The sequence below is a fragment of the Nerophis ophidion genome, linkage group LG11, assembly GCF_033978795.1.
Source record: "Nerophis ophidion isolate RoL-2023_Sa linkage group LG11, RoL_Noph_v1.0, whole genome shotgun sequence".
NCBI lineage: Eukaryota > Metazoa > Chordata > Actinopteri > Syngnathiformes > Syngnathidae > Nerophis > Nerophis ophidion.
Genome location: NC_084621.1, coordinates 50,263,007 through 50,290,712, shown reverse-complemented (window position 1 = coordinate 50,290,712; position 27,706 = coordinate 50,263,007). Strand labels below are relative to the sequence as shown.

The following is a 27,706-nucleotide window of genomic DNA, read 5'->3' as shown; positions in this document are numbered from 1 at the left end:
CCTACTTATGCTTAGGATCATACACAGACTTTCAAAAATACAAATATTAGACATATTGTCTGTTCAGCAATACCATTTTATAATTGTATAGCTGCTGAATGACTTAAGAGGCTGATTAAAACAAATTCAATTGATGCTACAGGCTGGTGTTTTTTTAATGGCATTTGTTTTTTCATATTTATAAACAAAAACTATTGCAATATGCATTTTCTTGAGTCTGGAACACTCACAGTTAGTGCCAGCAATTCTAATTAGCGCATCCTCTGAGCACTAAAAAGTAGATTCAATTGTAGATGCAGTGCAGGTCTATTTCTAAACTGCACATAATTCTTGTCTGCTGTTTGTTTCAAAAGACAGCAAAACAAAACAGGCAAGGGGATGATAACATGAATGTGCAGTAAATGAGTGTATCCATGGTAAAAGCCGCATAGTGCGTGCAAAACCTAATATAAATAAGGCCGTCTCCACCAGTTATCAGTTGTACATACACGCAGTCATGTTTACGAATAGTATGCACAATTTTATGGTTTGCCCATACGGTTTCGAACATAGTATTTTGCTCTTACCTGGTCAGACTTTTTGTGTAATAAACTAAAATCATGTATTTCACATTCATTTGTTTCTTTTGTTACAATTGAATTGACTTGTATAGGTTTTAAAACGCAGTTAAAATTAAGTCGCGGACTCAAGGTCAGACTTAAAACGTGTAAAGCATATCGTAGGCACTAATCTTTTTGACTACTAGACTTATCGAATAAATGATCGCTGACAAGTCGACTATAAAATTGTCAGTTGCAGTCCTAATACACTTTTCTATTATGTTAGGAATTCAAAGACATCTTTACTGACTCTTAAAATTATTCCGGTTCTGTCCTGCCTAATTTTGCCGGAAGGGTCAGGAAAGGAAATGTTTGAAACCAGTTCCAACTGGGCCACTTTAGCAGGGAGTGGATCATGTTTAACTTAGTGTTTTACTACAGTTTTTACCATAGCTGGGGTCAAGTAACTGCAGGTCATAAAGACAGATGGTCACAGGCTACATATATAATGGCTCGCGGTAATTAAACCAAAAAGTGTAGTTAACCTTTCGGACCATTTGAAAATGACTTTTCCAGAGGTGGACAGCATTGCTCCCCATGCTATAGTAACATTGTAAGAAGAAAAGCCAGAAACCTAATCCCTGTCTTTAAGATGCTTACATGCACGGATCGATGTGACTGATGCCTGGAGAGATATTTTAACCATTCTGGAGTGTTAATGGTGGGGGTCTGGTACTATAAGCAATCAAAACGTTAATCCACTTGATGAACTTTGGGCCTGTGAGTCACCAACAAGCAAACATATTCAGTTTCATTGTTGACTTGCAGCAGGAACGCCATACATGGTAGAATCATCAGCTAAAAGCCAACGTAAATATGGCAGCAACGTTGGTGTCGCGGTCAACAAAAGCCAGTTTCACTTACTGCATATTATGGCCTGTTTGAAGACACCCAAATAGTGAATAAATATAGCACATGCAGTGACAGACAGTGTGTCATCAGTGTGTCTATGGTGTTAACTTGGTGTATCTTGACATGCAGCACATCCTCTCAGCATGACTTATGCTTATTAATGGGTACATTTATTTGAAGCATCGTGCACTACTTCTACTATTTTTAACATGGGTGGTCACAGTGTGGAGCCCATCTGCAGCCTCTTGAAGTGTTTTAACCCTGTGATCTAACCACAGAGACCCCAAGGAGCAATCAAATGCTTCCAAGTCTGAAGTGTCTACTTTGCAGACATGAAGGCACTTAGGTAAAACACAGAACATGCCTTCCTATCTTGATGCACCTTCCCCCCCAAGTCCACTCTTGTTTGTCTCGCACCCCCCTTGACTCAAAAACCATCTGCAGCGACCCATGTCTGACAGTATACAAACAAAGAGTCTGCGGGACTGAGCACACAAGCACACATATCTTGTCTGATGGACCGAGACCAGATCCTGCAGTGGTTAGTTTGTTGGTTTAGTGGCTCCTGAGTGCCATTAGTAGACCCACTGATATGAGGTCTCATCAGTGGGTTACTTTTAACAAACTGGACAAGTGACCTCTCTCCCAACCCACTTTTGCAAGGTTGCATGAGTGTTAACAAATCATCCCTGGCCAAAAGTTTTGTAACCGCATCATTAAAGGCTGATTTTGAATAGTTTCCTTGCCTCAGTCTCTGCTTATCACGCCAACTGAAAAAAATAAAAAATAAAAAATAAATACAATAAAATAAATTCGAATCGAAAGAAGCTGCTTAGCTTAGCCAAAACAGTTGCTGATGCAGCAAACCACATGATTTGCACTTAAAAAGCAAAAACAGATGACTGTCAATAGCAACTTATTCCATAATCAATGCCTTGGCTGGACAGGACACATTGAATATATATATATACATATATATATAAATAGTTTTTTAATAAATACATTTTTTTTTTTTTTAATCGAACAAGAATCGATATAAATAAGAATCGCGATTAATCTGAAAATGTTTGGGCACGCCTAACATATTAACATAGAAAACAGTACAACACAATACAGCACAGGTGTCAAACTCAAAGACTGCCACGACATTTATGTTCCCCAATACATCTTTAATGTGGCCTGCTACATCATTTAGGTAGCACGCCACATCATGTTAAATAGCTCAACGCTTCATTTTATGTGGCTCGCTACATCATTAAAGTGGTCCGCCACGTCATTTCAAGTGGCTCGTTACATAATTTAAATAATTTATGCAGCCTACCGCATCATCCAAAGGAGTCTACCCGATTCTTTGATGTGGCCCATCTCATGTTTTATATGTCCTGCCACTTCATTTTAAGTGGCCAGCTACATCATTTATGTGCAGTTCAGTTCAGTTTTAGTTTATTTCCAGCATGCATATGATACAATGTAATGCATAACATATTTCCAGTTGTTTCATTACAACACATCCGAAAAGGAGTAAGAAGAAGCAGAGCTTATTTAATCCTACCCCATTTCATTCCATAGCAATTTTATCCCATTTCCTTTTTCTCTGTAACAGAACAGTGAATAAATGAATAATACATGAATAATAGACTATAGTAAGTAGACAAATATCAAATATATAAATAATCTTTATCTCAAAAGAAAAAAATATAATAAATCAGGACCCCGCCACATGATTTATGGAGCCCACCACATCCTTTTCAATAGCTCGACACTTTTTTTTACAGGGCTTGCCACATCGTTTTATGTGACCCGCCACTTCATTTATGCAGACCTTTATATTTAAATATCTGCTGGTCACATTGACCTACGATTTCAAAGCAAGTTACCCATCAATCTATCAGTAAAATATACAGGAATCAAAATCAGTAGCTTATGCAAATTATGTTACGACGCTGTTGTAAATTTATATTCATAGGTATTGACTGTTACAAACGACACTTTGAGGGCCAACCTAACTGCAATGTGGACCTCAGATCACACCTCACTCCAACCCACTTCTCCAAAGTGGGCTGGCTCAGGGTGGAGGGCAGAGTAAAACAACTTGCACTGTGCTTAGTCTATAAAATCCACTATACCTCCCTGATACCGAAGTACATGTCAAACTACTTCCTTAATGTAAATGACCGCCATAACCACAACACCAGGGGGAGCTCCACAAACCGATGTAACAAAGGTCTTAACTCATTCTCCTTCTATGCCACATCAATGTGGAATGCACTCCAAACAGGTGTAAAAGTAAGTGCATTTCTATATTCCTTCAAAACCGCTCTAAAACAACACCTCCAGACAACTGCAACCCTTTACTAATACCTTCCTCCATTCACATCCCATCTCCCCGGATTATAAGTAACCTAATGTAAATAATCAAATGTACTTCTAGTGTATTTACTTGCTCTTATGCTATCTGAACTCACTATGTTCTCTGCTGGCTGTACATATCTTACCAAGTAAGACCTACACTATTTCAATGTCCATTTCTCTGTTGATGCAATTGTTGATGACTGAAGTACTGATATCAACCAAAGTTCCTCATCCCACCCCCCGGATTGTAAATAATGTAAATAATTCAATGTATGTACTATGATGATTAACCTGTGTGATGACTGTATTATGCTGATAGTATATATTTGTACCATCAATTGATTAATATGGACCCCGACTTAAACAAGTTGAAAAAGTTATTGGGGTGTTAACATTTAGTGGTCAATTGTACGGAATATGTACCGAACTGTGCAATCTACTAATAAAAGTATCAATCAATCAATCAATCAATCAAGTCTGACACAAAATATTAAAACAACCCATCTAATAAAACTGCTTATTTATGAAAATACATATGCTAGAACCTAATAATGGAAATAATCTAATTTACAAAACGTAGAAAGGTATGTTTTAAAAACAAGAGATACATTATTGTTGAAGGTTTTTCTCATGACAATCATGCATTGAAAGTAGCCTACTGCAGCAAGTGTGTGCAGCGCCCCACAGCGGTGAAGAGAGACACTACACATCGTGTGTGAGATGTTGAGATGCTGAATGGCTCACAAAATGGTTCAATACTTATTCCATGGAAACCACTGAATATAAATACATGCACAAGTGAACTCTCTCTATTATATTAATCATACCAGCTATAATGATTTAAAATGGAACATACCTGTGTGCTTAGGTAAACCGAGCGAGTGAAGTACAGTTGAAGTACTGCTGGGAGATCCATCAGTATTTAAATGTGCTCCCTGAAAAGCATAATAAATAATGAATGCAATGTAATACATTTAATTTTACCATATCAATCCTATACGCTTTGTGATGGATGTGTTGACAACTTTATGATCTCTGCATACATTTAATAATAATAATACATGTGCAGAAATAATGCATGCAAGTCACTTACTTGACTGAGTGCAGCACTGCAAGCCAAAAGGAAAAGGAACAGAGTCCAGAACTGATACATTCTTTCTGCACAGGTCCGGAACAAAGCCTTATATGTCTCCTGATGCATGAACACACTTTGCAGTCACTTCATTCAAAGTTTTAAAGTTCTCTCTCTCAAAAAAAAAAAAACCCAGCACACATCTGCAGAACTTGTGAGGATGACCATCAGTGACTTCCATACGAAGAGCTCTTCTCTTGTGCCACTTTGTCCCCCCTTTCATTTCCAGGACTTGTCTACTCAACCTCTCTCTCTCTCTCTCTCTCTGTCTCTCTCTCTCTCTCTCTCTCTCTCTCTCTCTCTATCTCGCTACCCCCGCGGACACTTTTTGACTCCCACTGTAATCACCGAATAATCTTCAGCAGCGGCGTCCAAGCAATGCACCACCAGATGTGATAGAAGAAATGTAAACATATGATACGTACAGTATGTATGGGGAACGAAGAAAAGGAGAACGTTTTTCAGGCTTTACTTTTGCGTGCCATTGCCCATAACTGTGGTGCGTTCAAAGACCCTGGATGGAGTTAGAAATAGAGGTTCCATTAGTTTTTAAAGACATGAGGAGATAGAAGATGCACTAATGATAATACAATCAAAATAATGATAATGTATGATTACCATTTATATTATTCACTGATGATAATCACATATGCACCGTATAATGTCTATACTTTACACCAGGGGTCACCAACCTTTTTGAACCAAGAGCTACTTCTTGGGTACTGCTTAATGCGAAGGGCTACCAGTTTGATACGCACTTAAATAAATTGCCAGACATAGCCAATTTGCTCAATTTACCTTTAATATATATATATATATAAATATATATATATGAGTATTTCTGTCTGTCATTCAGTCGTACATTTTTTTTTCCTTTTACGGAATGTTTTTTGTAGAGAATAAACACAGTGATGAAAAAACAGTGATGAAACAGTGATGAAAAAAACACTTAATTGAACGGTTTAAAAGAGGAGAAAACAGGAAAAAAAAGAAATAAAATTTTTAAACACAGTTAATCTTTAATTTCGACTCTTTAACATTCAAAATGCAACTGAAAAAATGAAGAGAAAAACAAGCTAATTCAATTTTTTAGAAAAAATAAAAATAATAATTTGTGGAACATCCTTAGTAATTTTTCCTGATTAAGATTAATTTTAGAATTTTTATGACATGTTTTAAATAGGTTAAAATCCAATCTGCACTTTGCTAGAATATATATCAATTTGGACCAAGCTATATTTCTAACAAAGACAAATCAATATTTCTTCTAGATTTTCCAGAACAACAATTTCAAAAGAAATTCAAAAGACTTTGAAATAAGATTCAAATTTGATTCTACAGATTTTCTAGATTTGCCAGAATATTTTTTTTTATTTTAATCATAATAAATTTGAATAAATATTTCACAAATATTCTTCGTCGAAAAAACAGAAGATAAAATGAAGAATTAAACTAAAATGTATTTATTATTCTTTACAATAGAAAAATTCATTTACTTGAACATTGATTTAAATTGTCAGGGAAGAAGAGGAAGGAATTTAAAAGGTAGAAAGGTATATGTGTTTAAAAATCGTAAAATCATTTTTAAGGTTGTATTTTTCCTGATTAAAATTAATTTTAGAATTTTGATGTCATGTTTTAAATAGGTTAAAATCCAATCTGCACTTTGTTAGAATATATATCAAATTGGACCAAGCTATATTTCTAACAAAGAAAAATCATTATTTCTTCTAGATTTTCCAGAACCAAAATTTTTAAAGAAATTCAAAAGACTTTGAAATACTATTTAAATTTGATTCTACAGATTTTCTAGATTTGCCAGAATAATTTTTATTTTATTTTAATCATGATAAGTTTGAAGAAATATTTCACAAATATTCTTCGTCAAAAAAAAAAAAAGCTAAAATTAAGTATTAAATTAAAATGTATTTATTATTCTTTACAATAAAGAAAGTAATTTACTTGAACATTGATTTAAATTGTCAGGAAAGAAGAGAAAGGAATTTAAAAGGTAAAAAGGTATATGTGTTTAAAAATCCTAAAAACAATTTTAAGGTTGTATTTTGTCTCTAAAATTGTTTTTCTGAAAGTTATAAGAAGCAAAGTAAAAAAATAAATTAATTTATTTAAACACGTGAAGACCAAGTCTTTAAAATATTTTCTTGGATTTTCAAATTCTATTTGAGTTTTGTCTCTCTTAGAATTAAAAATATCAAGCAAAGCGAGACCAGCTTGCTAGTAAATAAATACAATTTAAAAAAATAGGAGGCAGCTCACTGGTGAGTGCAGCTATTTGAGATATTTTTAGAACAGGCCAGCGGGCTACTCATCTGGTCCTTATGGGCTACCTGGTGCCCGCGGGCACCGCATTGGTGACCCCTGGTTTACACTCTGAAGTAAAGGGAACATATACATTTAAGTGCATAATGGCATATTACGTCGTTTAAATTCATATTCTGCCCACTTTACATCAAATTTGTTGGCTTTTTTTTTAAAATAGAAACATATACACATTCATGTTTTTAAAACAAAATTAAATGATCCACGTTCGTCTCTAGATATGGTCTAAATCAGGGGTCGGGAACCTTTTTGGCTGAGAGAGCCAAAAAGCCAAATATTTTAAAATGTATTTCCATACGAGCCATATAATATTTTTTTTAACACTGAACACAATTAAACGCATGCATTATCAAGTAAGACCAACATTTCTATAGTATAATAGGTCTCTTATTCTTTGTAACATTGTTATTCTGAAGCTAACGGTGGAGGGGGCGTGGCCTGTGGGCCTGCAGTGAACTGGGGTGTGCCAGGACCGACCTCTAAATCAGCGACAGGTGCGTAGACGGCCCACCTGGGCCTGGTTATCTAATCACCTGTCACTCTGTTATAAGCAGCAGCCAGCATGAGAGACGGGGTTGGGGCTGGAGCCAGAGCGCGAGCGAAAATGAAAGAGAAAAATACAATTGCTGGAAAGCAACTGAGGGACTTATTGAAAAATAAAACAATATTGTTACCTGAAACAGGCTCTCATGTCGGTGCTTGGTGGTCTGAATGTTACGCCGGTTCGGCATTGTGATGCCGGGTTCGATTCCCTCGAGGATTCGTCAAGTGAACACAGCAAAGGTAAGATATACACAATTTATTTAAATAACAAAAAGAGCTATATAACAAAAATGCTAGAGTTAGTAGAATAAAACAAACAAAGGACGCTTGCATAAAAGCTAGGATATACAACAATGAGAAATAAACTGGCACGTAGGCACATAAAACAGTAAAACAAAAACTTCAGCATGAGAACTGGAATGAACAATGAATGGCTAGCGTGAAAAGCTTAGCGAGAATATACATACTTGAGAGTATTGCAGGCGTAACTTGTTGCGTGAAAAGCAAATCATGAACCCAGGCTGAACAAACAAAAGAGGACGGCTTATAAAGTGACGGTGATTATCTGTAGCAGGTGTGCGGGGCGTGAGCAGCAGGTGAACTGATGAGTAACCATGGTGACCGATTTAAACAGGAAATAATAGGATCAGATGGAGAGTGAAAATAAAAATGGAACAATAAACAATATGTGCAGGATCCAAAAAGCGGATCTCAACAGTATCCCCCCCAAAAAAAGACAGATACCAGATGTCTCAAAACAATAATAAAGAAAAAACTTGAACCCCCTCCCCAAAACCAGAAAGTCCACACACCAAGGGAGGGTGGAGGGAGGCCAGGGTGGAGGGTCGCCAGGTCGCGTGCCCCCGAATCCACCGTGGACAAGTCATGTGGCAGCGGCGGATGGAACGCCAATGCCAAAAAAGTTTTGGCGGGCGACCTCGAAAAGGCCACATCAGTGGCCGACTTGCAGTATGAGGTGCCCGGCGAGGCGGACGACCTCGCAGAGGCCACACCCGTGGTAGACGTGGAGGATGACGCTTCAGCACCGAAGACATGGCAGACTTGGAAGCAGTAGACGAGGGTGCGGGGACTGCAGCCAAAGCAGGCCCGAGTGCAGCTGGCGAGGATGATGCGGGTGCTGCAGCCGAAGAAGGCATCATTGGCGGCGTGGAAGCTGCAGGAGTCGTCGGAGGTGTGGAAGCCGCAGGAGTCGTCATTGGTGGCGTGGAAGCCGCAGAAGTCGTCATTGGCGTGAATGCAGGCGTAGTCGTCGGTGGTGCTGGCGTGGGCTCCAGCCCCAACGTCTGCGCTGATGTGGGCTCCAGCCCCGTCGTCGACGGTGCTTGGCGGCGTGGAGCTGGTACCGGCGCTTGGCGGCTTGGTGCTTGTACCGGCGCTTGGCGGCGTGGTGCTTGTACCGGCGCTTGGCGGCGTGGTGCTGGTACCGGCACTTGTCGAGGAGCTGGTACTGGAGTGGGCTCCAGCCCTGTCGTAGACGCAGGTGTATGCTCCAGCCCTGAAGCTGGAGCTGGAGTGGGCTCTAGCTTATGAACTGGTGCTGGAGTGGGCTCTAGCATTGAGGCTGGTGCGAAAACCAGGCGAGGACTTGGTGCTGGCGTGAGAACCAGGCTAGAGTCGATTGCTGGTGCAAAAACCAGGTTAGAGTCGGGTGCTGGTATGAAAACCAGGTTTGAGTCATGTGCTGGTATGAAAACCAGGCTTGGGATGGAACTAGAACAGGGACTATGACAAGGACTAGTACCAAGACTTGGACCAGGACTCTGACCAGAACTTGAACCTGAACTCGGACTACGCGTCAGTCTACGAGTTGATCTACAATGTTGGCCAGAAGTCGGACCAGGACTGGGACTAGGCTTGAACACCGGTGGCGGAGGGCGCACTGGAGGTAGTGGACTAGCGAGTCGAAAAGTCGGTGGAGGAGGTCTGGGTGGTTTTAGTGGCTTGACCGGGGGAAACACAGGTGGAGGAGGTATACTAGGAGGAGCTAAGCGGAATATCGGTGGAGGTGGCCTCATAGGAGGTTGCGGTTTGACAGTTAGCATCTGAGCTACTTCCCCACCACAGCTATAGGCCTTAGCCCCTCCCTCCAGACGGGGATCCGAGACCCGTTCCCTATGGTCAGGGACTGACCTTAAGGGAGGGTGGTGGGAGGTTTGGAGGTGGGCAGACTCCTCCCCTTTAAATTGACCAACATGTCCTTTTGAAAAAGGAGAAAAAACCCCAGACTTGGGCGGGGAACGGGGCTTAAGAGGTGGAGGAAGAAAAGTAGGTAGCTCATGTTGCCTTAGTTTGCGTCTAGAAATAACATCTTTATAGAACTTAATTTTGTCTATAGAGTCCAAAAAATCATAGTCAATATTTGAAACAGGTTGTGAATAAGAGTCAACAATATAAAAATCCTCAGAAAAAATATCGACAGGGGGCGGTATTGAGTCACCGGGGGGCGTTCCCCAAATGTCGTCACTATGGCCGTCTGTGAAGGTGTCATGGCGGTTGAAGGAGTGTTTGGGAAATGAACCAAAAGGATTACCGGTCATGAAGGGTGAATCCTGGTCGGAGTGAAGTTGGCTGTGTCCATGGGAAGGAATGAAGTGGAGTAGGAGCGTTACTGCCGTGAGGGGGAAACCTCCACTGGACCCCCCGCCTCTTTGGGGCAGCGCGAACGGCTTCGGAGGAGACTTCAGGCCCACAGCCGAGTCTTTCCTGCTCCCAAGCCATGAGCTCCAACCACAACCCTAAGTCGAAGGGTTCCTTCCTCTGGTTCGACGCGAGGGAATTCTTTTTTGCTGGGTTCATACTGTTACGCCGGTTCGGCATTGTGATGCCGGGTTCGATTCCCTCGAGGATGCGTCAAGTGAACACAGCAAAGGTAAGATATACACAATTTATTTAAATAACAAAAAAAGCTATATAACAAAAATGCTAGAGCTAGTAGAATAAAACAAACAAAGGACGCTAGCATAAAAGCTAGGATATACAACACTGAGAAATAAACTGGCACGTAGGCACATAAAACAGTAAAACAAAAACTTCAGCATGAGAACTGGAATGAACAATGAATGGCTAGCGTGAAAAGCTTAGCGAGAATATACATACTTGAGAGTATTGCAGGCGTAACTTGTTGCGTGAAAAGCAAATCATAAACCCAGGCTGAACAAACAAAAGAGGACGGCTTATAAAGTGACGGTGATTATCTGTAGCAGGTGTGCGGGGCGTGAGCAGCAGGTGAACTGATGAGTAACCATGGTGACCGACTTAAACAGGAAATAATAGGATCAGATGGAGAGTGAAAATAAAAATGGAACAACAAACAATAATATGTGGAGGATCCAAAAAGCGGATCTCAACACTGAAGAACCTCCAGGAGGGCAGGCCCTACACTAACCAATAATAAATAAATAACTTCTTACCATTAACGTAACTTCTTGTACAGGTGCGGTAGGAACGGACGGATGGATTAAAAATGCATGAGAATGTTTTATATTTTGAACATTTTTAACACTGTGATTACGAGTGGAATTATTTATTATTTATCGTGTTAAGCAATGCCAGCTCAGATTTAGCCGAGAGCCAGATGCAGTCATCAAAAGAGCCACATCTGGCTCCCGAGCCATAGGTTCCCTACCCCTGGTCTAAATAAACAGACCACATCTCAAAAAAGTCAACAACTTAATCAAGGTTTACACATTTCAAGGTTGTTTTCTGGCCACCGCCATTTATGCATACCATTACAGTTCAGACACATTGGAATTTTTTGTGCAGAGTTGTCTTCGAGTCAACAAAAAAAACAAAAAGCGCATTTTTAAAAAAAGGTACAACAAAATAAAATGTTGAATTTATACATTCAAACACTATACATAGAGATGGGATATGCACACAGTTTTAAATAAAAAATACCGTATTTTACAGCCTGGAAGCTGCTATTTTTGTCCCTATCCTTTGCACCCTGCGGCTTATAAAACGGTGCAACTAATTTATGGATTTTTCTTCTCCAATTGCCATAATGTTTTGTATCCAACAAATAGATTTCATAAAACCCAAATAAACTGGAAAATGTGTGTTATTGTTTGTGCTATGGTGTCATCTTTTGGATGAGTTCTCTCATTGCAGGTGCTGCAGATTGAAAATGTACTTCCTGTTTCGTGCCTTGAATTGGCAATATTCGTCCACAGTGCTTTTGCTCGAAAAATTCTTAATTGAGCACTCCTGGCAACGTTTGTAAGTTTTACAATATAACAAACAATTCACATTTACGTAACCGTCCCACGTGTGATGTCTGTAGGACTGTTTTCATGCATATATGTATTGTAATCAACCTAGCGTTGTTAGCATGAGCGAATATGCTAAACTGTTTACAAGTGTCTGTATTAGCAGTATTAACTTACAATGACATTCTTCATGTATTGGTTCAGTTTTGTAAATTCACCAAAACGTCACCGTGGAGTTATTGAGTCTGTTTAGATGACTGGAGAGCTACCTTCCATTATGGAGGAGCAGACTATATTAACTTTATACATTGTTATGGTAAAATAGGTTAAGCTTTAGCAGTAGGAGTATGTATGTATGCATGCATGTATGTACTGTGTTTGTGTTTATTTATGTGTATTTGTTCGTATGTACCAGTGAAGTTAGCACGTTGTATAATTCGTAAATAAAAACAGACTACAATGATTTGCAAATCCTTTTCAACTTATATTCAATTTAATAGACTGCAACGACAAAATATTTAATGTTCTAACTGAGAAACTATTTTTTTGTTGTTGCAAATCATCTTTGACAACACATAGCAAAAAGGTTGGCACAGGCATTTTTACCATTGTGTTACATGTCCTTTCCTTTTAACAACACTCTGTAAATGTTTGGGAACTGAGGACACCAATTTTTGAAGCGTTTCAGGTGAGTGAAATATGTGAATTATATTTATATAAAGCTTTTCTGTAGTGACTCAAAGCGCTTTACATAGTGAAACCCAATATCTAAGTTACATTTAAACCAGTGTGGGTGGCACTGGGAGCAGGTGGTTAAAGTGTCTTGCCCAAGGACACAACCGCAGTGACTAGGATGGTGGAAGCGGGAATCGAACCTGCAACCCTCAAGTTGCTGGCACGGACGCTCTACCAACCGAGCTATGCTTGATGGACAGCTTAAGTATGTTCAACAGTACGGGGTCTCTGTTGTGGTATTTTCAATAGGAGACAGGTCTGGACTATAGGCAGGCTAGGACCTGCACTCTTTAAATATGAAGCCACGGTGTTGTAACACGTGGCTTGGCATTGTTTTGCTGAAATAAGCAGAGGCGTCCATGATTATGTTGCTTGGATGACAACATATGTTGCTCCAAAACCTGTATGTACCTTTCAGCATTAATGATGCCTTCACGGATGTGTAAGTTACCCATGCCTTAGGCATTAATGGATCCCATACCATCACAGATTCTGGCTTTTGAACTTTGCGTCGATAACAGTCAGGATGGTTTGCTTCCCCTTTGGTCTGAATGACACGATGTCCAGTTTCCAAAAACAATTTGAAATGTGGACTCGTCAGACTAAAAAGCACTTTTACACTTTGCATCAGTTCATCTTAGATGAGCTCTGGCCCAGCAAAGCTGGCAGCGTTTCTGGGTGTTGTTGATAAATGGCTTTTGCTTTGCATAATAGATGTTTAACTTGGACTTACAGATGTAGCGACAAAATGTAGTTACTAGCAGTAGTTTTCTGAAGTATTCCTGAGCCCATGTGGTGATATCCTGTACACAATGATGCTGCATTTGGATGCAATACCGCCTGAGGGATCGACGGTCACAGGCATTCAATGTTGGTTTTCAGCCTTGCTGCTTACGTGCAGGGATTTCTCCTTTTGGTGATATTACAGACTGTAGATGGTGAAATCCTCAAATTCCTTGCAATGGCTGGTTGAAAAATATTGTTTTTAAACGATTTGCTCACGCATTTGTGCACAAAGCGGTGTCCCTCGCCCTATCCTTGTTTGTGAATGACTGAGTATTTAATGAAAGCTGCTTATATTCCCAATCATGGCACCCACCTGTTCCCAATTAGCCCATTCACCTGTGGGATGCTCCAAATAAGTGTATGATGAGCAGTTCTCAACCTTGTTTGCCACTTAGGCCAGCTTTTTTGAAACATGTTGCAGGTATCAAATTCCATCCATCCATCCATCATCTTCCGCTTATCCGAGGTCGGGCCGCGGGGGCAGCAGCCTAAGCAGGGAAGCCCAGACTTCCCTATCTCCAGCCACTTCGTCTAGCTCTTCCCGGGGGATCCCGAGGCGTTCCCAGGCCAGCCGGGAGACATAGTCTTCCCAACGTGTCCTGGGTCTTCCCCGTGGCCTCCTACCAGCTGGACGTGCCCTAAACACATCCCTAGGGAGGCGTTCGGGTGGCATCCTGACCAGATGCCCAAACCACCTTATCTGGCTCCTCTCGATGTGGAGGAGCAGCGGCTTTACGTTGAGCTCCCCCCGGATGGCAGAAATTCTCACCCTATCTCTAAAGGGAGAGCCCCGCCACCCGGCGGAGGAAACTCATTTCGGCCGCTTGTACCCGTGATCTTATCCTTTCGGTCATGACCCAAAGCTCATGACCATAGGTGAGGAAGGGAACGTAGATCGACCGGTAAATTGAGAGCTTTGCCTTCCGGCTCAGCTCCTTCTTCACCACAACGGATCGATACAATGTCCGCATTACTGAAGACGCCGCACCGATCCGCCTGTCGATCTCACGATCCACTCTTCCCCCACTCGTGAACAAGACTCCTAGGTACTTGAACTCCTCCACTTGGGGCAGGGTCTCCTCCCCAATCCGGGGATGGCACTCCACCCTTTTCCGGGCGAGAACCATGGACTCGGACTTGGAGGTGCTGATTCTCATTCCGGTCGCTTCACACTCGGCTGCGAACCGATCCAGCGAGAGCTGAAGATCCCGGCCAGATGAAGCCATCAGGACTACATCATCTGCAAAAAGCAGAGACCTAATCCCGTGGCCACCAAACCGGATCTCCTCAACGGCTTGGCTGCGCCTAGAAATTCTGTCCATAAAAGTTATGAACAGAATCGGTGACAAAGGACAGCCTTGGCGGAGTCCAACCCTCACTGGAAACCTGTCCGACTTACTGCCAGCAATGCGGACCAAGCTCTGACACTGATCGTACAGGGAGCGGACTGCCACAATAAGACAGTCCGGTACCCCATACTCTCTGAGCACTCCCCACAGGACTTCCCGAGGGACACGGTCGAATGCCTTCTCCAAGTCCACAAAGCACATGTAGACTGGTTGGGCAAACTCCCATGCACCCTCAAAAACCCTGCCGAGAGTGTAGAGCTGGTCCACAGTTCCACGACCAGGACGAAAACCAATCAGTGATCAGTGTTCACAATCAACCGTTGTTTGGGCACATAATTCCACAAAATTATGTCAGGGCAAATAGACTAGTTTGTTTCACACACTCATTGGCTGTATGATAAATAGTGCTGGGTTCCGAAATCCTATTCTGTAATTGCTGTGATGTTAACGTAAACAATGATAACCACACTGAAAAAAAGTACCTATCCGTGTTAAAATGAATGAAAACTCAGAAACCTGCAGCAAACACTTCTTGTAAGTAATGTATTATTGGGGTGGCAAGGCTCGGCTCCAGGTTCGATCCCCACTTCCGCCATTGCAGTCACTACCAATGTGTCCTTGGGCAAGGGACTTAACCAACCTGCTCCCAGTGCCACCCCCACGGGTTTGAATGTAGCTTCAAGATGTAGACAATGGGTTTTACTATGTAAAGCGCTTTGAGTCTGTAGAGAAAAGCAGTACATACTGTAACGACCTGCTGATGTTGATTTTGTGTTCTTGAGTGAGTGATATTCAGAATTCCTATTGTTGAATAAACATAGCACGCCTGTAAGGTGATGGGCGAAGAAGGAGGAAGCGTTGTTGTTGCGGAAATGAAAAGGGAGGATAGACGTGCATGTGGAAGGAACAAGATAAGTTGAGCTGTGTTAGATAGGTTGCTGAATAAAAGTTGAAAAAAGAGCGTCAGACTTTGCGTGCACTTCTTCTGGACGCTACAATTGGTGTCAGAAGTAAAACTTGACGCATACTGCCGCTGCTTGTGTGCTCAACCTGCTACGTCATCGGGAAATACGTGCCACGATGTTTCCTGGTGACTTTGTCAATATTGAACAGGAAGGGAAGGACATTGAGTGGGGGACTTAAGGTGCAGACGTCTGTGTGAATCCCGGATGTGAGGAGCTCGCCGCAAAGAGAGAGAGAGCGGGAGAAAGGAGAGAGGCAGCGTCGACAGGAGTAGTGCACGATGCTTGGCATGGGGGAATTCCGCCCTCAATGAAGACTCCCAGGTTTGATGGCAAGGTGAACTGGGAGGCATTTCATGCCCAACTTGAACTGCTGGCACAGGCAGGAAATTGATCTACAGAAGAAATGTCCCTCCAGCTTGCAATGTGCCTCACTGGGGATGCCTTGTCGAGCCTGCTGCCACTGAGCCAACCAGAGAGAAGTGATTATGGAGCTCTTGTTGGGGCTTTGAAGAGGAGATTTGGACTGTGCTCAGCAGATAGCCTATTACGCTCAGAGCTCTGCAGTCATCAGCGGCGACCAGGAGAGTCACTAAGGGACCTGGCTAACGACGTCGAGGGACTGGTCCACCGCACCTATGCTCACATGCCTGCAGCCGGCGCGTGATCACTTTCTCCAGGCCCTTCTACTAGCTGACTTGCATGTTCAGACCTTCCTGGCCCACCCCTCTTCCCTCCAGACAGCCCTTGAGCTGGCTACAGAGAGAGACATGCTGTGCACCAGTGCTCAAAGGGTTGTGCTTGGTGATACACCTTGAGTAAAAGAACAAAAGGGACAGACCTGGTGCCGGGGGACCCAACGTGGATGGAGTCACTGACCCAGTTGTTTCGGGCAGCCACCCTACTTGACGATCGACGCTCAAGACAGCGTGTTAAGACATGTTGGTGCTGTGGGGAGGCTGGACACTTTGTCCGTGATTGCCCACATACCCTGGTCAATCAGGGAAACGGGGCGGGGGCTGTTTATATGGGACAATACTGGCCCCTGAGAAAATGTCCCAACGTCACCCCAAGGAGGACACTGTACAGGTTGTTCAAGAGAGGGGAGTACAGGCAGTGGGCGGAAAAGATCGCCAGCCAGAACATCTTTTGGTAATTGGAAAAACCTGGGTAGGGAAATGTTGGTACACTCCTATGACTGTGGAGGTGTGTGGGGGGGGGGGGGGGGGGGGGGGATACGTTGCATGGCAATTGTGGACACAAGGTCCTCTGCAACAATAGTAAAGCCAGGGGTGGTGCCAAGAGGGGTTGCCATTTTACCCACCTTAGTAAAGCTCCAGACAGTCACAGGAGAGAAGACTCTTACGGTCGGGGAAGTTGCGGTGAATCTAGGGGTGGGTAACACATCTGTTCAGCACCCGGTGTGGGTTGCTAATCTAGAAGACTGCATTCTTGGGGTGGATCTGCTTGGAGCACTGGACTGTGTCATCGACGTCAAGAGGGGTACCCCGACCTTCCCAGATAGTCATGTTATCCAGATGTGCAGACAGCCCCCTCATTCAAGCTGTTCTGTTAGCCACAGCGTCAAATTAACGGCCAAAAAGACAGTCAACCCGGTTGTTGAGCCTGACACTTTTCCACAGATGGTTATGCTGCAAACCCCCATTATGGATGCTGTACCACCCGAGAATAGGGAAATAATTGCGGTTGTGAGAGAGGTCTGGAGGAAAAACGGATGGATTGACCCAGAGTGAACAATAACAGCTGTGGTAGCTCTTGCTAGACTACAAGAACTGTTTTTCGCTCTCTCAAGATGATGTTGGCCGGACAGACCTCAGCCATCACAATTTTGACACAGGGGACACCCACCCAATCAGGATGAGACCTAGACAGCTTCCACTGGCCCGTCAGGCCGCAGCTGATAAGGTCCTACAGGACATGCAACGTGCTGGTTGTAATGGTCCCAAAGAAGGGGGTGAATGAGTGGCGCTTCTGTGTCAACTTCAGACCCTTAAACAAGGTGACGAAAAAAGACTCCTAACCCCTTCCTCGTATAGACGAGGCATTGGATGTAGTGGCCTAGTCCTCCTGGTTTTCATCCCTTGACCTGCGCAGTGGCTATTGGCAAGTTCCACTTACCCTCGACGCCAGACCCAAGACCACTTTCATTACCACGACAGGTCTGTGGCAGTTTAGGGTGCTTCCATTTGGTCTTTGCAACGCACCTGCCACATTCAAGAGACTTATGTACAAGGTACTCGCTGGCATTTCCCGCCAAGAGTGTGTTGTGTACTTTGATGACATCTTGGTTCAAGGTGGGTCCTTTGAAGCATCCATGGCAGGTCTCAAGCGTGTGCTGGAGCGGATGTGGGCAGCAGGTTTAAAACCACACCCCCAGAAGTGCTGATTTTTGAGACGGGAGGGCACGTTCCTGGGACACAGAGTTGGAGGAGGTGGGGTGGGCACCGTACCTGAGAAGGTGCGCGCTGTGGAGGAGTGGCCCACTCCAAGGTCGGTGCATGAGCTGAAGAGTTTCCTCGGCCTGACATCATATTACAGGCGGTTTGTAAAAGGGTTCTCCTGCATCGCTGCTAGCCTGTTCCAGTTGCTGCAAAAGGGCGAGTCGTATACTTGGACTGAAGAGTGTCAGACAGCATTCAGCTCACTGCAGAGAGCTCTTGTGGAGGCTCCCATCTTCTCCCCACCTAACCCCAGTCTCGCCTTTGTCTTGGAAACTGATGCCAGCAATGTTGGCTCCGGAGCAGTGCTGTCACAGGTGACACCTGAAGGTGAGAAGTTGATCGCATACCCTAGCAGGACATTTAACAAGGCCTGACGGCGCTATTGTGTGACCCAGCGGGAGCTACTTGCGGTAGTCACTGCTGTCCGCCACTTCAAATATTACCTGGGCGGACTTAATTTTACAGTCAGAACTGACCACGCCGCTTCACAGTGGCTTATGTCCTTCAAAGAGTCTGAAAGCCAGCTGGCACGCAGGATTGAAGATCTACAGGCATTTGACTTCACCGTGGCCCACAGGCCAGGAGCACAACATGGCAATGCTGATTCACTCTCTCGCCGCCCCTGCTACGTAACTAACTACCAATATTGTGAGAAAAAGGACACACTGGAGGGGCTCCGTCCAAATGTGTTGTGTGTGGTGGTGGATGCAAGGGGGCCTACCGATGGACTGCTGCAGCCACCCATCACGGTAGTGGAGTGGGAGCTTGGACAAGAGGAGGACAGTGACATCAGTCCCGTTCGCGCATGGGTGGCTGGACACCCGCGCTACAAAAGGTGGTCAATGTTTGAAACCTTGCGTCTGTCCGATGGTGTGCTACAAAGAGGCTGGAGAGAACCAGCCACAGGGGAGACCCACTGGGAAGTGGTGGTGCCAAAAACTTTGAGAGAGTTGCTCCTACAAGCAGTGCACGGAGTCCCGGGATCTGGGAACTTTGGTATCTCCAAGACCCTAAGCCGCCTCCGCCAAGCCTTTTATTGGTGTCAACACAGATGAGATGTGGTTGACTAGTGCGAGCATTGTGACAGCTGCGTGGCAAAGAAGGGTCCTGCAGGCAGATCACATGCACAGCTACAGCAATTCCGTGCGGGCTGTCCTATGGAGAGGGTGGGGATAGATGTCCTCGGGCCCTTTCCTTGCACAGAAAGAGGTAACCGATACATCCTCACAGTAATGGACTACTTTACAATGTGGCCGGACGCATACAGCCTGCCCGACCAAGAAGCTGAAACTATTGCAGACACATTGTTGGAGGGGATGTTCAGCAGGTTCGGTGCTCCAGAGATCATCCGCACCGATCAAGGCAGAAACTTTGAGTCAGGCTTTTTGCAACTCTGTGCGAGAAACTTGGCTCTCGGAAGACCCGGACAACACCCCTGTACCCACAGAGTGACGGGCTTGTGGAAAGTTTAACCGCACCTTGGGAACACAGTTGGCAATTGTCTCTGCTAAACATCAGCGGGTTTAGGATTGCCATGTTCCCTCGTGTTAATGGCATACAGGTCAGTAGTTCAAGACTCCACTTCTTGCTCCCCGGCCCTTTTAATGCTGGGCCGAGAGAGCCGTACGCCTGCCGAAATGATGATATGTAGACCTCCGGATGCGCTGGTTGGTCCACCGTGAGTGGAGTACGCTAAGAGACTACAGAACCGGCTGGATTTAGCTCACGAATTTGCCAGGAACCAGCTGCGGAATGCTGGCTGTAGACAAAAGAGGAATTACAACGTGCACAAAAAAGGCCAACATTTTACCGCTGAAGATTTTGTGTGGGTGTACAACCCCCAACGGAAAAAGGGAAGATGCCCGAAGCTGGACAGCAACTGGATGGGCCCTTGTAGAGTATTGGAAATACTCGGGGAAGTATTATACAGAGTTCAACTCCCACCCCGTGGCAGAAAAGTTGTCCTGCACCGTGACCGGCTAGCACCATACGGGGGCAGGGGCACTCCTGCAGGACTCGGAGTGGAATTACCGGGGAGAATGGGCTTTAGCCCAGGGACTAGAGAATCTTGTTCTTGCGTTCCGGGGACCTCATCCTGGCCTTCACAGAATGTAACATTTCCTGTGACTCCCTCCCTAGAAAGGGGAGGCTGAGGCGGCAACCAGCCCACTTGAGAGATTTTGTTGTCCCCCTCGGGGAGGAGGGACGTTAAAAGAGGGGGATAGAGTAACGACCTGCTGATGTTGATTTTGTGTTCTTGTGTGAGTCATATTCAGAATTCCTATTGTTGTGAACAAAGCACGCCTGTAAGGTGATTGGCGAAGAAGGAGGAAGCATTGTTGTTGCGGAAATGAGAAAGGAGGATGGACGTGCATGTGGAAGGAACAAGAGAAGTTGAGCTGTGTTAGATAAGTTGCTCAATAAAAGTTTAAAAAAGAGCGTCAGACTTTGCGTGCACTTCTTCTGGATGCTACATACATATAATTCGCTTCACTTCATTTAGCGTCCTGACAGAATCAAGTGAAGTCTGATACGCTTTTTAAACTTTATTACTGACCTTAACACACCATCAGCAGCCCAGGTAACACTGTTGGCAGCGCTAGACTAGCTAGTAGCCACAACTACACAATACTTCTTCATTATGCATCAATGACAGTTACAGCAAGCAATGTTGCTCCGGATTTATGAGCATTAAAATTACTTATTACAAGATGTCGAAAGGAGATTTTTTTTATTGAATCAGCATATCCGATATCACAACGTGTCAAGACACTTTCTTAAACCAATCACACACTTTTCTGGCCTCAGAATAAAATTACTACGCTATACATCCGGTTTAATTACGTTTAGAGTTTCTCCTTAATGTACAGGCTTCAAATTATCCGCCACACCTACAACAAATAAAGTAATATAATGTATTGTAGCGTCCAGAAGAAAACAAAAAGTCTGACGCTCTCTTTAGCTTTTATGGCCAATTGTATAATAACAACGGGCCGAGTTTTCAAGTACAGTGGTAGCTCAACTTAAGAGTGTCCCAACTTAGGAGTGTTTTAAGATAAGAGCTGTCTCTTGACTAGTTATTTTGTTACAATAATTGTTAAGTTACAAGCAAAAATTTGAGTTACAAACATCCCCGCCATTAGTTTGTGTAGCAAATGCCACAGTGCACCCCCGTAAGATACTACCCAAAAATCTGGTCTTACTCACAAGCATTAACTTATAGCTACACATAGAAATCATTAGTTTATCCAGGCATGTAAAGGAAGAATTTGAGTGTGAAGGACAGTGCTGAAAAGAATATGATATTATGAGAATTAAAGAAATTAAATCATCAAAAACACGTGTAGCCCACTTGGTGAAGCAGTTGGAGTTTATCACCGCTAGTGTGCGCCATACTGAAGCATAATAAGTCGATAACACCAGCCAAGAATGCTAAGATACTATTGAAATGGTGGACCATGAAAATATGGAGAAGCTGCTGATGGTTTGCTTGACGGAGAAGCAGCTGGAAGGGGATACCGTGGAAGGTAAATGCTTCAAAGTATATGCTGTACTTTATTATTACATCATTTCATAAACATACTGTAGTGGTTAGTTGTACATTCTATTGTAGTGTTTTATACAATATTTCTTATTTTAAAGTTTTTTGTGTTTTTTTTAAAGGCATTTCACATGTGTGTAAAATGGTGCTGTTTATGGGGGAGGGATAAGCAAGTCTACACAGCACTTCACTTTTTCCACATTTTCTTATGTTACAGCCTTATTCCAAAATGGAATAAATACATTTTTGTTCTCAGAATTCTACAGATAACACCCTATAATGACAATGTGAAAATGTTTTGTTTTACTTTATATTTTAATTTGCACAGTTGTTAAAAAAAAAAAAAAAAATCACAACAACTTAAGTTTTCACTGCCTTGGTTCAACACATTGTTGATGCACCTTTAGCAATAATTACAGCCCCAAGTATTTTTGAATACGATGCAACAAGCTTGGCACAGCTATCTTTGATCAGTTTTTCTCATTCCTCTTCGCAGCATCCCTCGAGCTCTATCAGATTGGATTGGAAGCATTGGTTTTCATCCAGGATGTCTCTGTACATTGCTGCATTCGTCTTTCCCTCTATCCTAGCCTCCCTTTTCCTGCCGCTAAAAACCTCCCTACAGCATAATGCTTCCACTACCATGCTTCATGGTGCCTGGTTTCCTCCAAACATGATGCCTGGTAGTCACGCCAAAGAGTTCAATCTTTGTCTCATCGGACCAGAACATGTTGTTTCTCATGGTCTGAGAGTCTTTCGGGTGCATTTTGGCATACTTTATGCAGCGAAATGGCATTATATCATACAGGCCTTATTGGTGAATTGCTGCAGAGATGGTTGTCCTTCTGGAAGGTTCTCCTCTCTCCACAGTGGAATGTTGTAGCTCTGACAGACTGATCATAGGGTTCTTGGTCACCTCCCTGACTAGACTTAAATGAATGCAGCAATGGACAAAGACATCCTATGAAAACCAACACTTCCCATCCAACCTGATGGAGCTTGCGAGGCGCTGCAAAGAAAAATAGTCAAAACTACCCAAAGATTGGTTTGCAAAGCTAGTGGCATCCTATTTAAAAAGACTTGAGGCTGTAATTGCTGCCAAAGGTGCATCAACAAAGTATTGAGCAAAGGCTGTAAATACTTAAGTAAATTAATTTTTTTCATTTTTTTATTTTTAATACATTTTCTATTAAAAACAAAAAAACAAACATTTTCACATTGTCGTTATGGGGTATTGTCTGTAGAATTTTAAGAAAAAATATAAATTTATTTTATTTTGGAATAGGGCAATAATATAACAAAATGTGGAAAAAAAGTGAAGTGCGTGAATGCTTCCCTGATGCACTATGTTGTACCTAATGAACTGTCCAGTGAGTGTATATTACCCTGACTAAACTATATTTAGTAAGTTTTATTGACATTACACTGTTGCATTCTTTGGTCATTACCAAGACACAGACTGCAGTCGTACGAGCAAAATAAGTTAAACCTCCAGTAGTCTGGATCTTATAACCTTAAAAGAAATCAGGTGGATTCCATCCACAATTCAATGGGTCATTTGTGATGAGTTTAGGAAATTCAAACTCTGACCCCGTTCAATCTGCTCATCATTGCTCACTCCTCTCTTGTATTCAGCAGCTGTGCTGATAGGCAACTTGCCAAAGCATTTTGATTCTCTACGGGTGCTCACAAAAGTACTCAAGGGTGTGGGAGACAGAACATTTTAAATTTCATATTCCTGGAACATTTCATCCTCCCCGAAGCAAACCAGATGAGATTGCAGCACCTCAGCAGGGGATACGTTTGATAGTTTACGGTGTGATCACTTTGACGCCTGCTCAGGATCTCAATGGGAAGGAATGGAATCTTAAAAGAGATTGGAAAGTCAGCGAGGTATTTCCACTCACAGGCCACAACATTAGGGACGTCTGCACAATCTTACGAGATCCAATCCACAAGTTGCTTGGAACCAAGTATGTGGTGTCCACCAGTGAAATCGCCAGCCACAATAATAACCATATAGTCCAATACCCCTCATGCCTTTCTGGTCTTTGATGATCTGATGACATGTGTACAATTTATATGTCTTGTCTTTTTGTCTAATAGTTATTGTGATGAAAATACTAATCATTTATTGATCTCGGAAATTTGAAATGTCAGTATCATATGGTACTCAAATGTGTAGTATCTCCAAAAATGAATATGAAGAATCCAAATTCCAGAAGAATAAGTGATTATTACATTTTAACAAAAGTGTGGATAAAATAAAGTTGCAACAAAACATAAGCTATTAACAGTAAATTATCAAGAAGAGTTGTGTTAGTTTTGAAAAAACACAAATTATGTAATAGGTTACCTCACACGTCAGCAGCCGAATTAAGAGCCTTTTTAACCAGTTTTGAAATGGTTACTTTATCATTTATATACCAAATAATGTATCATGATGATATAACTCCGCGACCCCGAATTAGGGACAAGCGTTAGAAAATGGATGGATGGCTGGAGGCTGCGTGATATAAATCTTAGGCCATAACTCCCATATCTATTATTAGTAGAGATGGGATAGCCCTCGCAAAAATGACTAATGATCTATTGCTAACGATGGATGCTGATGCGTCATCTATATTGCTGCTCCTCGATCTTAGCGCTGCTTTTGATACCGTCGATCATAATATTTTATTAGAGCGTATCAAAACACGAATTGGTATGTCTTGGTTTAACTCTTATCTTACTGACAGGGTGCAGTGCGTCTCCCATAACAGTGTGACCTCGGACTATGTTTAGGTAACGTGTGGAGTTCCCCAGGGTTCAGTCCTTGGCCCTGCACTCTTCAGCATCTACATGCTGCCGCAGGGTGACGTCATACGCAAATACAGTGTTAGCTTTCATTTTTATGCTGATGACACTCAACTCTACATGCCCCTAAAGCTGACCAACACGCCGGACTGTAGTCAGCTGGAGGCGTGTCTTAATGAAATTAAACAATGGATGTCCGCTAACTTTTAGCAACTTAACGCCAAAAAAACGGAAATGCTGATTATCGGTCCTGCTAGACACCGACCTCTATTTAATAATACAACTCTAACATTTGACAACCAAATAATTAAACAAGGTGACTCAGTAAAGAATCTGGGTATTATCTTCGACCCAACTCTCTCCTTTGAGTCACACATTAAAAGCGTTACTAAAACGGCCTTCTTTCATCTCCGTAATATCGCTAAAATTCGCTCCATTTTGTCCACTAACGACGCGGAGATCATTATCCATGCGTTTGTTACGTCTCGTCTCGACTACTGTAACGTATTTTTCTTCGGGTCTCCCCTTGTCTAGCATTAAACGATTACATTTGGTATAAAATGCGGCTGCTAGACTTTTGACAAGAACAAGAAAGTTTGATCATATTACGCCTATACTGGCTCACCTGCACTGGCTTCCTGTGCACTTAAGATTTGACTTTAAGGTTTTACTACTTACGTATAAAATACTACACGGTAGCCCACATTTGAGGTCCTCTCCAAGGTTCTCATAGTCATCATTGTCACTGGCATCCCACTGGGTGTGAATTCTCCTTGCCCACTGGGTGTGAGTTTTCCTTGCCCTTATGTGGGTTCTTCCGAGGATGTCGTAGTCGTAGTGGTTTGTACAGTCCTTTGAGACATTTGTGATTTAGGGCTATATAAATAAACATTGATTGATTGATTGATTGATAGTAAAGAATAATATCCACCCATATGTCCATTTGCTTCCGCTTATCAGAGGTCGGGTCGCGGGGGTAACAGCCTAAGCACTGAAGCCCAGAAATCCCTCTCCCCAGCCACTTCATCCAGCTCCTGCCGGGAGATCCCGAGGCGTTCCCAGGCCAGCCGGGAGACATAGTCTTCCCAACATGTCCTGGGTCTTCCCCGGGGCCTCCTACCGGTCGGACGTGCCCTAAACACCTTCCAAGGTAAGTGTTCGGGTGGCATGCTGACAAGAGGCCTGAACCACCTCATCTGGCTCCTCTCAATGTGGAATAGGAATACATTTAATATCTCAAGGGGGTTTGATTCCTATAAAACAGAGGTGGGAATTTCGTCGATCGCAAGCTACCAGTCGATCGCGGAGGGTGTGTCAGTCGATCGCAAGCCAGGCATTAAAAAAAAATAGACATAAAAATGAGCAATCATCAATCGTACCAAGACTTCACTTTCGTCAGTTGTTTGACATTCTCGGCACCCGAGGATCTGGTGAGATAACGCTGGCTGCTGCGAGCTCATAATTAAGAAAAAAATCACTGACAGGATGGAGAGAAACACTTTTTATTTCAACAGACTCTTGGGCCGTACCTGCTGTCAAAACTCTAAAGACCGACTGCACAGTTCCTGTCCTCACCATAAAAGCCCTGCTTCATCCTGCCTGTGCTAACAAAATAAGAGTCTCAGAAAGCTAGCGTGCACAAGCTAGCAAGCTACGGAGTTTGATGCCAACGTATTTCTTATAAAGTCGTTGCACCTTTCCTGCTTCCGTCGCCTAGACCGTAGTCAAGGAGCACAGGGGAGACACTTCTCCAGGGCTGATGGATTCTCGGGGCAACACCCTGGGTCTTCACAATTCCGGACTCCAGAGCAGAATGACGAGTCCAGCGATTAGTTGCAAATCGTGGCTTTTCAAAATCCCACACAAAAACACTAGCCACTCCCCCGACCTCAGCGACCGCTCCCTCTCCTCCCTCGCCCACTGACGTCACTCACCTGCTGCCACACATTAAAAGGGCCACACACACATATGCTACTCTCATAACAAAGTGTTTAAAAACGAGTATGTGTTATTGGACAGAAAGGAGGACTTTTTTTCTCCTCCATTTGAAAATGCGGACGTTATCAGCACCACTATCTGAACCAAACAATGCAAGTCATCAGAATCAGGTAGTACACCAACTTATATTCTTGTCTTTTCCTGAAAGAAAGGAATCTATAGGTGTTAAAGATGCTTGTATTATCATTAAACACCATTAACTTGTTAACAAAAATGTCTCTTTCATAAATAAATAAATATAAATATGAATGAGGTAAATCTCCTCGACTTGGTCAATTGAAAAGTAGCTCGCCTGCAGAAAAAGTGTGGCCACCCCTGCTATAAAACAAAGCTAAGATGTGAATGTTTTGTTCCGATAGCTTAGCATTTATTAATTAACATATATTGTATTGTTTTTTAGTATCTTTAATGCACAAAATGCATCAAAATGCTCCCTGCATAATGTTTTTTTTTTAGTGAAATGCTGGATAAGAATAACAATCGATTTGCAGTTCAGTTGAGGGCCATTTTTAAGTCACCTGATTAAATTGGAGTCACATCGACTAAAAAAAACCCAGAAATGACCACGGGTAGATGGAAACTTAGAGACATTTGGTTGCACTTTTCTGGTTCATTGTTTTGTAATAGATTTTTAAAGTAGAGTAGTTTAGGTTTACACAAACTAGGTAGGATAATCCACTTTTAAATTCATATATTTATGGTGGGGACATAATTCATTTGGTCCCATTCCTGGGGGGATCTCACGTGAGAGGAAGAGGGGGGTAAATCCCTTTGCAATATAGTCTCCTGAAAATGATGGTAGGTGCCACTCGACATAGCAACTGGCGCTATAGTCGAAGTTGGAATTGCTACAAAACGCATTTTAAAACATTCAACACTACTGCCGGCTACAGCTAATGGCACATGGGGCAGTATAGCTCGGTTGGTAGAGCGGCCGTGCCAGCAACTTGAGGGTTGCAGGTTTGATCCCCGCTTCCTCCATCCTAGTCACTGCCGTTGTGTCCTTTGGCAAGACACTTTACCCACCTGC

At 42.9% G+C, this 27,706-nt stretch overlaps 1 protein-coding gene across 2 annotated transcripts in view; it reads right to left on the bottom strand.

The window, feature by feature from the left end:
• The window catches only part of LOC133562220 (A disintegrin and metalloproteinase with thrombospondin motifs 16), a 166,862-nt gene that overhangs the window by 124,311 nt on the left and 14,845 nt on the right, over positions 1-27,706 (bottom strand). Inside the window, exons 1-2 of one of the 2 annotated variants that reach the window (XM_061916194.1) lie at positions 4,897-5,126; positions 4,660-4,738 (exon numbers count right to left, since the gene is read on the bottom strand). The exons of the other annotated variant lie outside the window; for it this stretch is intronic. Coding sequence (XP_061772178.1) covers positions 4,660-4,738; positions 4,897-5,004 — 187 coding nt within the window. The 5' untranslated portion in view covers positions 5,005-5,126. Of the gene's footprint in view, positions 1-4,659; positions 4,739-4,896; positions 5,127-27,706 lie in introns of those variants that run through there. 2 annotated transcript variants of the gene reach the window in all.